General features: G+C 37.1%; 1 protein-coding gene across 1 annotated transcript; it reads left to right on the top strand.

The window, feature by feature from the left end:
- Positions 1–2,029: 2,029 nt before the first annotated feature.
- Positions 2,030–6,741, top strand: LOC129280598 (transmembrane protein 14C-like). The gene is made up of 3 exons (XM_054916601.2): positions 2,030–2,152; positions 3,877–3,964; positions 5,004–6,741. The coding sequence occupies exons 1-3, from the start codon at positions 2,059–2,061 to the stop codon at positions 5,044–5,046; spliced, it is 225 nt and encodes a 74-aa protein (XP_054772576.1). The 5' UTR covers positions 2,030–2,058; the 3' UTR covers positions 5,047–6,741.
- The last annotated feature ends 5,755 nt before the right edge of the window (positions 6,742–12,496 follow it).

Below are 12,496 nucleotides of genomic sequence, written 5' to 3'. Positions count from 1 at the left end.
GTTATAATATATTCACAAAATCTTCCTCTGTTTTACATGTATGTTTGTTTTCATCGGCTTACCTTTCCATTGTCATGAACTGAAGTGTGATGCCTCGTTCTAACCTGCTAACAGTAACACTGAGTCATAATGTAAACTTAGATCCACTCAAGGCAAGGGTTCATTACCATCCTGCCTGTGGCAGTGTGGGGGAATCTACAGGTAGGACTATGGTATGCAAATGCTGTACACAGCACACAATTTAAAAAATCATTAAAATATCACTCTTGTGACCAAAAATACGAATTTCCATACAGTTGCAATTTATTTTTCATTAGTAACTTGGGAGTTATTCTTGTATTCACCAGAGTGCTCAAAAACTTGAATTTGGGGCATATTTTTGTGTACACCCTCTATTGGTGGAAAGTAATTTGGCAAGACAATTGTCATTTTTCAATCTCTATTTTTAATTAAGAAAAACATAATTTAAAGAATCAAATTTACTTAAAGGAGAATGAAACCCTTGAAACCAGCTGAATCCATATCAAAGAGAAAAATCAAAGAAACATATTGTTGAAAGTTTGAGGAAGATTGAATGAATAATAAGAAAGTTATGAGCATTTGAATATTGAGATCACTAATGCCATGTAGTTCCTCCCATTGGCAATGCGACCAAGATCTGTGATGTCACACACGTACAACTCCCTCATTACTTTAGTACTTATTTCACTTATATTCTCACTTTTATAGAGTCTATCACAAGGTGAGGTGTTCTCTTTATGAGAGGACAAGTACAGAGGTTTCACAACATTATATCATTGATGAATCGTTTGTCATATGATTAGAATGAGCAAAAAGATATGTTTTGGGCTATATTTTCAGTGTCCAAAAGGGGAGAGTTGTTCATCTGTGACATCATAGATCTTGGTCGCATTGCCAATAAGAGGATCTCCATAGCATTAGTGATCTCGACATTCAAATGCTCATAACTCTTCTATTGCTAGTCCTATTTTACTCAAAATTTTGTTGATCTTATTCTCTGATTTTTCTGCTTTCACAAAAGCTAACTTGCTCCAAGAGTTTCATTCTCCTTTAAGAGCCAAGTTATAATATGAATAGCTGTAATGGAAACTGACAGTGTCAAAAAAATCAAGCATTTGTCCAAAAGAAAAAAAGAAAATAAGCCAAACATCAATTGCCAACCTTATTTCACCACACAGGGAGTAGTAACAGAGAACAAGGTTATATCATAACCTTGTTCATAGAATGAGTGAGTTAGATCTAACATTATGTAGGGTAGATCTAAGTTAGATCTAACGTTGGGCCCGTAGTCGTAGACTCTACTCCTTATTTATCTCACTCAAATCGTGATGCAAATCATGATGTACACTGTAGTCCCCTAAAACCCAGGATTACCGAATCCCTGTCAGTGTGAATAGGTATTACATATTCTGACAATTACATGTACTCAGTAGACTCTTGTCAGATCTAGCAAGATCTAGGTTTTCAAACAAAAAAGTTCCAAAGAAAGTAACACAGTTCTGTGTCATTCGACAGGCCAGAAATACCAGAATAATCAATTGGTTTTGTTTATTTCTGGGATTAACATTACACGTAAGAGACTGGGATATTTGAGACGATCGACTATTTGACTACCACCTGGTACATGTACATTGCTAGTGCGAGCAGTATTAATGCTTAATCAATAAACAAAAAAATGAAGCAAAAAGGAAGTAGATCTTAAGACAGGAATAACAGTTGTTTCTGAGGATGTATTAATGATTTTTGACATTCATCCCATTCACTGATGGTAGCCCTTTAGTGTAAGTGCTCATGGGTACAACTGTCACCCAATTGGGGCCGATGCTTTGTCTAGATTTTTAGCATTTTGATAGGTCTAAATGAAATATTATTTTGAACGATGGCCCACATTTTCCTTGGATTATACAGTTTCTCTGATACTACTGATTTTCTGATATAATACTGAAAATGTCTGTTACCAATGTTTTATTTCGTAGTTTTGAAAATTGATCGGCGGAGATCGCTCTGGTCTTTATTATTCTTATTTCAGGTAGCACCATGTCCCTAGCATCTGGTCTTTTGTTTGGAGCTATGGCAGGCTATGGGGCATCTCTAACTTCAAAAGACCCAAACAACTATTTTGTCATCTTTGGTGAGTCGACCCCTACCTGTAGCAAGATTCTAAAGGACTAAAAATGATTGAAGTTCATTCCATATTGATTCACTTTCCATTTTTGTCTCACCTGCATAGCAGAGTGAGACTATAGGCGCCACTTTTCCGACGGCGACGGCGGCGGCGGCGTCAACACCAAATCTTAACCTGAGGTTAAGTTTTTGAAATGACAGCATAACTTAAAAAGTATATGGACCTAGTTCATGAAACTTGGCCATAAGGTTAATCAAGTATTACTGAACATCCTGCCTGAGTTTCATGTCACATGACCAAGGTCAAAGGTCATTTAGGGTCAATGAACTTAGACCATGTTGGGGGAATCAACATCAAAATCTTAACCTAAGGTTAAGTTTTTGAAATGTCATCATAACTTAGAAAATATATGGACCTAGTTCATGAAACTTATACATAAGGTTAATCAAGTATCACTGAACATCCTGCATGAGTTTCACGTCACATGACCAAGGTCAAAGGTCATTTAGGGTCAATGAACTTTGGCCGAATTGGGGGTATCTGTTGAATTACCATCATAACTTTGAAAGTTTATGGATCTGATTCATGAAACTTGGACATAATAGTAATCAAGTATTACTGAACATCCTGTGCAAGTTTCAGGTCACATGATCAAGGTCAAAGGTCATTTATGGTCAATGAACTTTGGCCAAATTGGGGTATTTGTTGAATTACAGCCATAAATTTGAAAGTGTGTTGGTCTAGTTCATAAAACTTGGACATAATAGTAATCAAGTATCACTGAACATCCTGTGCGAGTTTCAGGTCACATGATCAAGGTCAAAGGTCATGTAAGGTCAAAGAACTTTGGCCACGTTGGGGGTATTTGTTGAATTGCCATCATATCTCTATAAGTGTATTGGTCTAGTTCATAAAACGTGGAAATAAGAGTAACCAAGTATCACTGAACATCTTGTGCGAGTTATAGTAGTTTTCAAAATCAGCACTGCTGCTATATTGAATCGCGTGATGCAGGTGAGACGGCCAGAGGCATTCCACTTGTTGTTATATACGGTACATGTAGGCCTATATATTCGGCCTGCTCACTACTTCAGGGCCCCGTCTTACAAAGAGATACGATTGATCCAATTAATCGTAACTCTATGGAAATCCAAACAGTGTCATAACTTTCTACAGAAAATTTGCAAAATGTCCTTTGTAAACAAAGGAGAACACACCAAATCGTCAAGAAATCAATGAATTTATAAACATACATCATATCTAGAAATGTTTTTTTGAACAAACATGCATTTTACATGTTGACGTTGCTGGCCATCCATAGTTGCGATTGATCAGATCAATGACAGTTCTTTGTAAGATTGGCCCCAGGCCAGATGTTTGATACCGTAATTGATATTCTTTCCCTTGGAATGATTGAACCAACACATTTTTAAAAATGTTTCAAATAATGTGCTTGTGCTATTTTTTTTGCCACATTTTTTTTCCTGTATCATTAGCATGCCATTTTCCATAGACTCCAGTCTTAACTTAAATCTGAGACATAGATTAGTTAAACTTGATGAGATTCCTTCTATAACAATTTTCTTATTTGTTTATTTGCAAGAATTCCACCATAACAATTGAGTAACACTCCAAATGATACAGAGTAAACCCTGTGCACTATCAAAAAGTTGTGTGGAGGTTATACAGGTTGTTCAATGAAATACCAATTATTCTTCATTTAATTTCAGGAACATCTGTGGTGCTAGCAGGTGTTATGGGATACCGATATTCTAACAGTGGTAAATTCATGCCAGCTGGACTTGTTGCATCTTTGAGGTGAGTTCACACTGTGCAGTGCCACGTTTTAAAGACGTTTATGTGTTCATGGTCTTTAAATATATATACAATCAACATATTTAATGATTTATTGTACATGACTTGCTATTGATCTATTTATTGGCTTGTTTGATACATACATGTAAGAAGACATGCAATGAATGTGAATGCGGAAGAGAAATCATAACAAACATTACAACCAATTATTTTTTTGACATTACTTGCGATACATATAGATAGATATATGTTCATTGCATCGTTAGCTGTTACACAAGACATACAATAAATATATGAATGTAGAAAAAAAAAAAAAATAAAATAAAATTTACAACCAATTGTGTTTTATTCTTTTGATATTACTTCATGCTATAGATCTGGCCAGTGCATTGTTAGTTCTTGCACAAGACATACAATAAATATATGAATGCAGAAGAAAAAATACTTACAAAAAAAATATTACAACCAATTGTGTTTTGATCTTTTGACATTACTTGCTATATGTCTATTTATTGCCATATTACACAAGGCTTATAATAGGTATTGCAATCAGTTGTGTATTACTTTTTGTTCTTATGATATGCTCTAGATTTAAAGTAGTGCTTGATGTTTACATAGTTTTGGTTTAGAAATTGAAAATGACTAATTAATTAATTAATGTTTTGATTTTGTCAACACTATATGCAATTGTCTCGTTAATTGCAGGATGTATTAGGATTGCCAATTTTTTGTTCATTTTTTTTCAAAATGTGTTTATATAGAATACCTGATTTTATGTCTCATGTTTTTACGGTAAAGATTAAATAAATCTACATTCATAGTTTAAGCATGAAGACACAATGTTCATGTTTTGAGTGTCCAAAACTGATAAATGAGTGTTTAATATAGCAAATGAAAGCTTTGCTTACAATAGTAATTATTTTTGTAGAGCCCTGTCTGTCGAATGGGCTGATTCATGAAAATTGTGCAGATCTTGTTTCTCTGTCAACAAATGTTATGTTGTACTTCTTTTATTACTACATATTTCTATCTACCATTACAGTCTCTTTATGTTACTACGATATGGTCTGCGGATGATCAAGTAAAAGCTACGGCACCTTCATGAAGCATTCATTGGAGACAATATTTTTTAACGCATTGTATTGTGCTACTTGAACATAATGTAACGTATCATGTACATGTATATCACTGTGTGTTGTAAATCGCAGTGGCTATCTAGGGGGAAAGGGGCATATGCCTTGGGCACCACTTTCAGGGGCAGACAAAAGTGGAAAAGGTGAGAAAAAAACATGTTAAAATTCTAATTTGACAGACTATAAAACATGCTTACAATTTTAGCGCTTGCCCCAGAAACTTTTTTTTATAGATATTCCAGTGGTAGGTACATGTACCTGAGTTGGTGTATATATTCTCTCTGTACTATAGAAATAAATTTTCAAATTTTGTGGCATCACCTTCATTTTGAAAGAGGTTCGTTGTTTATCAGACACTCCAGGCTTGTCTATTTTCCATTTAAACATTCATTCATCCTCCAAATCAATTCCTTGTTGTGATGTCCTTACAGTAAGAATATTTCGGTTTTGTAATGATTTTTTTATCTTCAAGATTCGTGCTTGTACAAGTAGCAGTGAATAATAATGTATTGAGGGACCAAGCCGCAGTAATCACATGGCTCCTACAAGAATGATCCATGGTAATCAGAAAACTTTCACTATTTTCTTTTGGGGCACTACTGGGGCTGTTTCAATGTACCTTCCACCAGGAGAGTTTTGCCCTCAACCAATCAGATGCAATGGTTTCAGTAGATTGTAACATTTATCTAAAAAGCACTGACAATATGCCTCATTAAATGTCCCCAGTCAGCCTTCCATGATAAAATGGACTGGTGAAATACATTACTATGGTTTTGAATCTGTGACCTTGGTCTGTCAAGATTTCATACATAATGTGAATTACACTTTTACATGTAGCGAGACTACCGTAAGTCCCATTAGAAATGTGTACATTTCTCAAAGTCCGCTAAGTTCGCACTTGATAATTACGCAAACAACATTAAAGAGCGAACTTTGTAAAATTGATTGAGATAAATAATGGGCTCGTTAACAATGTAATCTCTGTAACATGAATTTAGCATACTAAAACGAAAGTGTGCAACCATCTTTAGACTATCAGTCAATATACATGTACATGTTCATGTGCATACACCATATTTTCAGACTACTAATTCCCAAATAGCCTTTTTATTTAGGAGCCTTTACGAGATATGGGGAATTGCGAGTGTCAGCTCCCAAACCAAGTCCTTGATTTAACGCAAATTTATAGCGAATTTACACTCAATTGCAACTCAACTTTCTTACAGTACTGCATTGTGCTTAATTTTGGTCTCACTTGGTTTGCAATTGAACTTAAGTTTCTTGCAATGCCCCTGTAGACAATAGGAGGGGGGGGGGGTACATCATCGTTAAATATATATGGTGTAAAGCCACCCAATCATTATGTTCAAGTTCAAGTTTATTTAAACCAATCAAAACAAGAGACATATTACACAGTTTAACAAAAAAAGAGAATACATGATTGTTTATCTTTAAAATCAGCCACATTTTGTGGGGTGTCTTTCAATGCATTGTAGAGCATTCTATGTGTGCATCGTCATTGAAGAAATCAGAAATGTAGTGTATTACTAGCGTACATGAGATTATCTGGTTGATGTCATTTCATATACTGTGTATACATTTAATTCATGTATTGACAATAAACAAAGAACAGTACTGAAACGTGAACTGTCTTTCACTGACGTTTGTGAAACCTCTCTTATGTTGAATTTTTTTCTCCCTGTTTTCATGTGTTTTTTTTTACAATTAAAAAATAGATAAAATTAATAAATCTACAAAAATACAAGATGAATATCATTTGAATATAATTCGCTTATATACATGTACATATGTTGATTGGTCGGACATTATCAAGTAGCTACCACTCTGTAGGCCTACAGTTTTAGTTTTTGACCGTTATTGATCCTGACAGGAAGACGTTTTTTTACCTGATTATTTGCAAATATCTTTGTTTTAAGAATCTGTAATGTACATGTCAAGTTACTTTACCCATTAGACATGGCAAAGAAAAGTGATCAGACCCAAATGTTTTATAGATTTAGCAAATTTTGTCAAATACCCTTTGGTAATCTCTAATAAAGTTGTTTCAAGGAACCGCTTTACTAACATTTTTTCGGGGTAGATTTTGTAATAAAAAGTGTTCTTGAAAGCTTGCTAGAATTAATTCTTTTGACACACCCGAAATTGATATTTGCTCCGGCGACAATTGCTCCAATAGAAAATTTGCACGTTGATAAAACCTAACCTCTGAAGCTAAATAAACCCTAATCCTTACCTTTTACATTATTCTGAACTCTATCACAACCTTTACTCTAACACTATACCCTCAGAGATATAAAGACAGGAGCAAATGTCGCAGAGGCATGTGTCGTGCTACCTTTTATCCGCCATATATCAGTAAATAAAATACCATAAATAAATGTGGTTCAATGGAAAAGGTGTTATCTTGTAACTTCAGGTCTCGGGGATATGGGGGGGGGGTGCATTTAAACCCGGTGGGTGTTTCATAAAGCTGTTCGTAAGTTAAGAGCGACTTTAAGAACGACTGGTGATCCTTTCTTGTGGTAAATGGTATATTCATTGGCGATGGTTTAGCGCGTAAGAAATGTTCACCAGTCGTTCTTAATGTCGCTCTTATCTTACGAACAGCTTTATGAAACGCCCCCAGGACTGTTGTGATTGGTTTTAGTGTGTAATGTGTATGACAGGAATATATGGATGCAGATAGAGAGCAGAGATGGAGGATTGGAAGAGGAAAAGGAAGGGCAGATTAATAAATTAAAAGGAAGTAGGAAGGGAGATGGCGAAATATAGAGAGAGTAACTTGGTTCCTGTTGAAAAGAGATAGGAAACAAGGTAGATTGGATCGGGTCTAGTAAGGAGTGTATTGTGAGATAGAATAAGAAGAGGGAACGGAGGTAAGGAGAAAGGAATAGAAAGTTTGACAGATCTTGGAGACAGAAAAGGGAATAGGTTAAATGGTTAGAGGGGGAATCTTCAGTTTAATGCTGTCCGTGTAGCTGAATAGATATTTGAGAGCGTATTAATGAGAAAGGAAAACAAAACACTTGCAATTGGAAAGCGTTGAGATGCAGGGAGTGGGCGTCGCATTCTTTTTGGTGTTATGTAGTATGTATTTAACTTCCTGTTATCCTTTCAGTCATTCACCTTCACTCAGTGTTAACAAACTCCCCCAATGCCATCTAAGAATCCCCAAAACCCCAATACCATTTAACTCCTAAACCCTGACCATAAGATGACCAACCCTCAGTGACGTCAGCTAACGTCAAGGAACAAAAGTTCTAAGAAGTATGACTCACACTTCCAGCCCAGTCTTACACAGAGCATCACCACACCCCTTATAACAGAGAAAGTTTGATAGACAGTTACCTGTAGACCAATCGGATCAAGTTTAGATCCCTCCCACCTTAAATTGTTACACCCCTACTAGAACTAATGATATAAATAAGACTACTTGATTATCACAGATAGTGAATAATAGACCCACTCTCATCCATATAGACTGACTGACTTCAAGACTTAGACATCCATCCAATATTATTTTAACTTCAGAATTTAATCTTATACTTCGAAATTATTATATTCATCGTCTCCTGTTTTATCTGTATCTTCATTGATATCTTCATGTACTTGTAAACTGTAGCTGATCCTGAATACTGACGATTAAATACCCTGTGATTTTAAACTGTATAACTTTCTCCAAACTTTCTTCATTATATACGCTTCCCTTCTAAATTATAATTACCGATCCCAACACGACAATAGATTTTAAAAAAGACAAGAAAATGGAAATGGGGAGAGAAAGTGAGAGAGAGATGGTATTACTGTATGATTTAGGTGTGTGTGTGTGTGTGTGTTTGGGTGCGCGAGGCGGGTGTGTGTGTGAGAGAGAGAGCTCTAACGAGCTTCGTGAAAAATGAAACGGCGACCTGAAGAAAGTTTGGACATAAATATTGCAAACATACCTTATATAAATCTAAGTCTCTATAATATGAATTTTTCTTATGCCGAAATAACGAATTTACCCTCCTTTTTAAAGTATATTATTACGTCACACATGTGTTTCCAATATAATAGAGGAACTTGACTTGCGCACATTATTTCTACGGTACGTAGTTATTACGTCACAAAAATAAAGGCGCGTCAAAAGTTATTGCGCATAGCAACCGTTTGACGCAGTACAGTAGTGGACGCGTTTGACTTAACATTTTCTGGGTATTTTTTCCGCTCTTTGTGATTGATCAAAGTCTAATAACAGGAAAGCTAAGTTAGAGATGCATAATATTTCTGAGTATCTTGCACCGTCAGGAAATTCGATGGCTTCACTTTTTACTGCAAATCCGTTTGGCTTTCTTTTTAAGTTAGGAGATAGCGATGAGGTAGCTTCCAGGCAGTCTTCAGACTCTGGTAGCATGGGCAGGAACACCATTTCAGATCTTCAGGTAATCTAAAGTTTGAACTTTGAGTTAAACATAGCAGTTAGCAATACCGGTACGTTAGATCTACCGGTACGGTAGGATGGGGGGTCGGGTGTCCGGACACTTTATATTTTTGAAGCCTTCTTTTTTGTCTTTGGATTACACTAAAAATATGAATTCAATAGTTATAATCATCTTCAATTTTGTTCTCTCTAATATTTCCTAACATTTTGAACTAAAAATTGATGAAACTTCGCTTGTAAATTTTTCCAAATTACTTTCTAAAATTGATCGTCCGGACACACAACCTGTCCGGACACACAACAACTGGGTATACTAAAAATTGATAAAACTTCCCTTGATGTTTCATCAATTTTTAGTAGGATGGGGGGTCGGGTGTCCGGACGCTTTAAATTGTTGAAGCCTTCTTTTTTGTCTTTGGATTACACTAAAAATACGAATTCAATAGTAGCCTACGGAAATATAGAGAACAAAATAGAAGATGAATATAACTCATTGAATTCATATTTTTAATGTAATCCAAAGACAAAAAAAGAAGGCTTCAAAAATATTAAGTGTCTGGACACCCGACCCCCCATCCTACTATCTAACGTTACTGAGATCTACGTTAGATAAATATCATCATCATCCGTTAAAGTACAGTCCACCAGGTTGGTGTATCATCGTACTTCTAGTATTATGCAGGAGTATGTACAGTGCTGTGGAAGATCTATTCTACGTACACGTGCGGTAAAAAAAAATCAGCGCAGTCTTAGCGCAATTGGATTTTCTGCACCTCAGCCTTGAAGCTGGCTACCTACTGAAGTGCAGTTAACTGCAATGGCAGGGAGAATATTCCACAGTCTAATGGTATCAGGAATAAAAGTTTTCTGATAAGAAACAGTGCGAGCATGTGGGACGTGTAACCTCATCTGATGACCACGAAGCGAAGTGGAAGTAGCAGCCTGGTTGAAGTAATGTACCTTTGGTATATCAACAATTGTGTTTACCAAGCGATAAACCATCACCACCTTGTACTGGGCTCCTCTCTCTTCAAGGGTGGGCCACTGTAGCTGTCGTAGCATATCCGTGACACTACTAGTGCGACGATGGTCTCCCATGGTGAATCTAGCATATCGTCGCTGCACCATCTCCAGCTTCCGGGTGTTGTCCTTGGTGAAGGGGTCCCACACTTCACATCCATATTCCAGGACAGGTCTGAGGAGAGATTTGTAACATAGAACCTTGACGCTTCTTGGGCATGAGTGCAGGTTACGTTGCAAGAAGGCACGTGTAGAGTTGGCCTTCTTGGTGACCATGCTAATATGGTGGTTCCACTTCATGTTCTGATGAATATGAACACCAAGGTATTTTGCAGAGCTGACCTTTTGTAAAGGTTGATCATGGAATGGAGTATGTCATGTTTAGTGGATTCCGCTTGTTGGTTACTGAGATAGTTTGACACTTCTGAGGATTGAATTTCATGAGCCAGTCTGACTCCCACTTCTGCAAGGATTCAAGATCCTCTTGAAGTTTGTTGGCATCATCCTGAGATTGGATCTTGCGGTAGAGTAGGCAGTCATCGGCAAACAGTTTGGTTGTTGTCTGAGATGAAATGCAATCAGGCAGATCATTGATGTAGAGTAGAAACAGGAGAGGGCCGAGGACACTGCCTTGCGGCACGCCTGACGAGACTGGGATAGTATTTGAGGTACATCCATTGACGACTATACTCTTTGAGTTCTGTTGTGGAGGAAGTCTTGAATCCAGCGCAGGGTAGTATGACGAATGCCGTAGAACTTCAGTTTGTATAGAAGTCGGTGGTGAGGGACTTTATCAAAAGCCTTCGAAAAATCTAAAAGGATCATGTCGTGCTGTTCGCCTTTGTCAAGTCCTTTGGCAAGGTCATCACAGGTGAAAATGAGTTGGGTGATACAAGAACGTCGCTTACGGAATCCATATTGAGCATCTGTTATAATGTTATTACTATCCAGGTGATCCATAATAGAGCTGCAGAGAACATGTTCTAGGACTTTGCACGAGATAGATGTCAGAGATATAGGTCTGTAGTTCTCTGGATTACTCCTATCTCCTTTCTTGAACACGGGAGCAACATTTGCCATTCTCCAGTCATCTGGGGAGTGTTTCATCAACATTTTTATCCGATAAGTTGTCATTTCTGACATCTTTCCTTGATTCTGATTGGCTGAGAGGCACTGTTACTATGGTAACTGTCGGATAAAACAGGACTTGTCGGATAAAACGTCTGACAAGTCCTTTCATGAAACGCTCCCCTGGGATAATGCATTGATGGATAGATGCTTTGAAGAGTATCGTAAGCGCTGGGGGTAATCTCATTAGCAAGTGTTTTCAGTAATCTGGCAGAAATTCCATCTGGGCCTGTTGCTTTATGAGGACCAAGTCCGGATAACAGCTTATTGACACCAGTTGGAGAAATGTCAATTTCACACATGGATGGATGAGGACTATCACCTTTATCAGGGATGTTGGTGAGACACTCATCCTTCGTAAAGACTGATGCAAACTGTTGATTCAGAGTGTTTGACTTCGAGGTGCAGTCAGATTGGATGATTCCATTTGATGACTTCAACGGAGCAACACCAGTTGTATCACACTTCTTACTCTTGATAAATGACCAGAATCGCTTTGGGTTGCTCTTCGAGTCAGGAGATATGATATTCCTGATGTAGTCATTATATCCCAGGTAACAATACAGCGTTGGACCAACGTTGGATCAACGTTGGGAAATTTTTTCCCAACGTTGCCTCAACGTTGGCAGGCCAACGTTGCATCATCGATAGAAGTGCACGCGCATACATCGTCAGACCAACAACATTTCCAACGTTAGTTCAACGTTGTCCAGCAACAATGTTTCAACGTTGTCTGGCAACGTTGATCCAATGTTGGCTAAATAGTCAAATACAACATTGCTACAACGTTGGTAAGCAACGTTGTATCATCGA

Source organism: Lytechinus pictus, chromosome 17, assembly GCF_037042905.1.
Source record: "Lytechinus pictus isolate F3 Inbred chromosome 17, Lp3.0, whole genome shotgun sequence".
Classification (NCBI taxonomy): Eukaryota; Metazoa; Echinodermata; class Echinoidea; order Temnopleuroida; family Toxopneustidae; genus Lytechinus; species Lytechinus pictus.
The sequence above is the reverse complement of the archived record's forward strand: the minus strand, read 5'-3'. Positions and strand labels throughout refer to the sequence as shown.

Coding starts and splice junctions, on each gene's coding strand:
- LOC129280598 (XM_054916601.2), top strand. CDS start 2,059: ATGTCCCTAGCATCTGGTCTTTTGTTTGGAGCTATGGCAGGCTATGGG. Junction 2,153..3,876: donor CAACTATTTTGTCATCTTTG/GTGAGTCGACCC, acceptor ATTTAATTTCAG/GAACATCTGTGGTGCTAGCA. Junction 3,965..5,003: donor GGACTTGTTGCATCTTTGAG/GTGAGTTCACAC, acceptor CTACCATTACAG/TCTCTTTATGTTACTACGAT.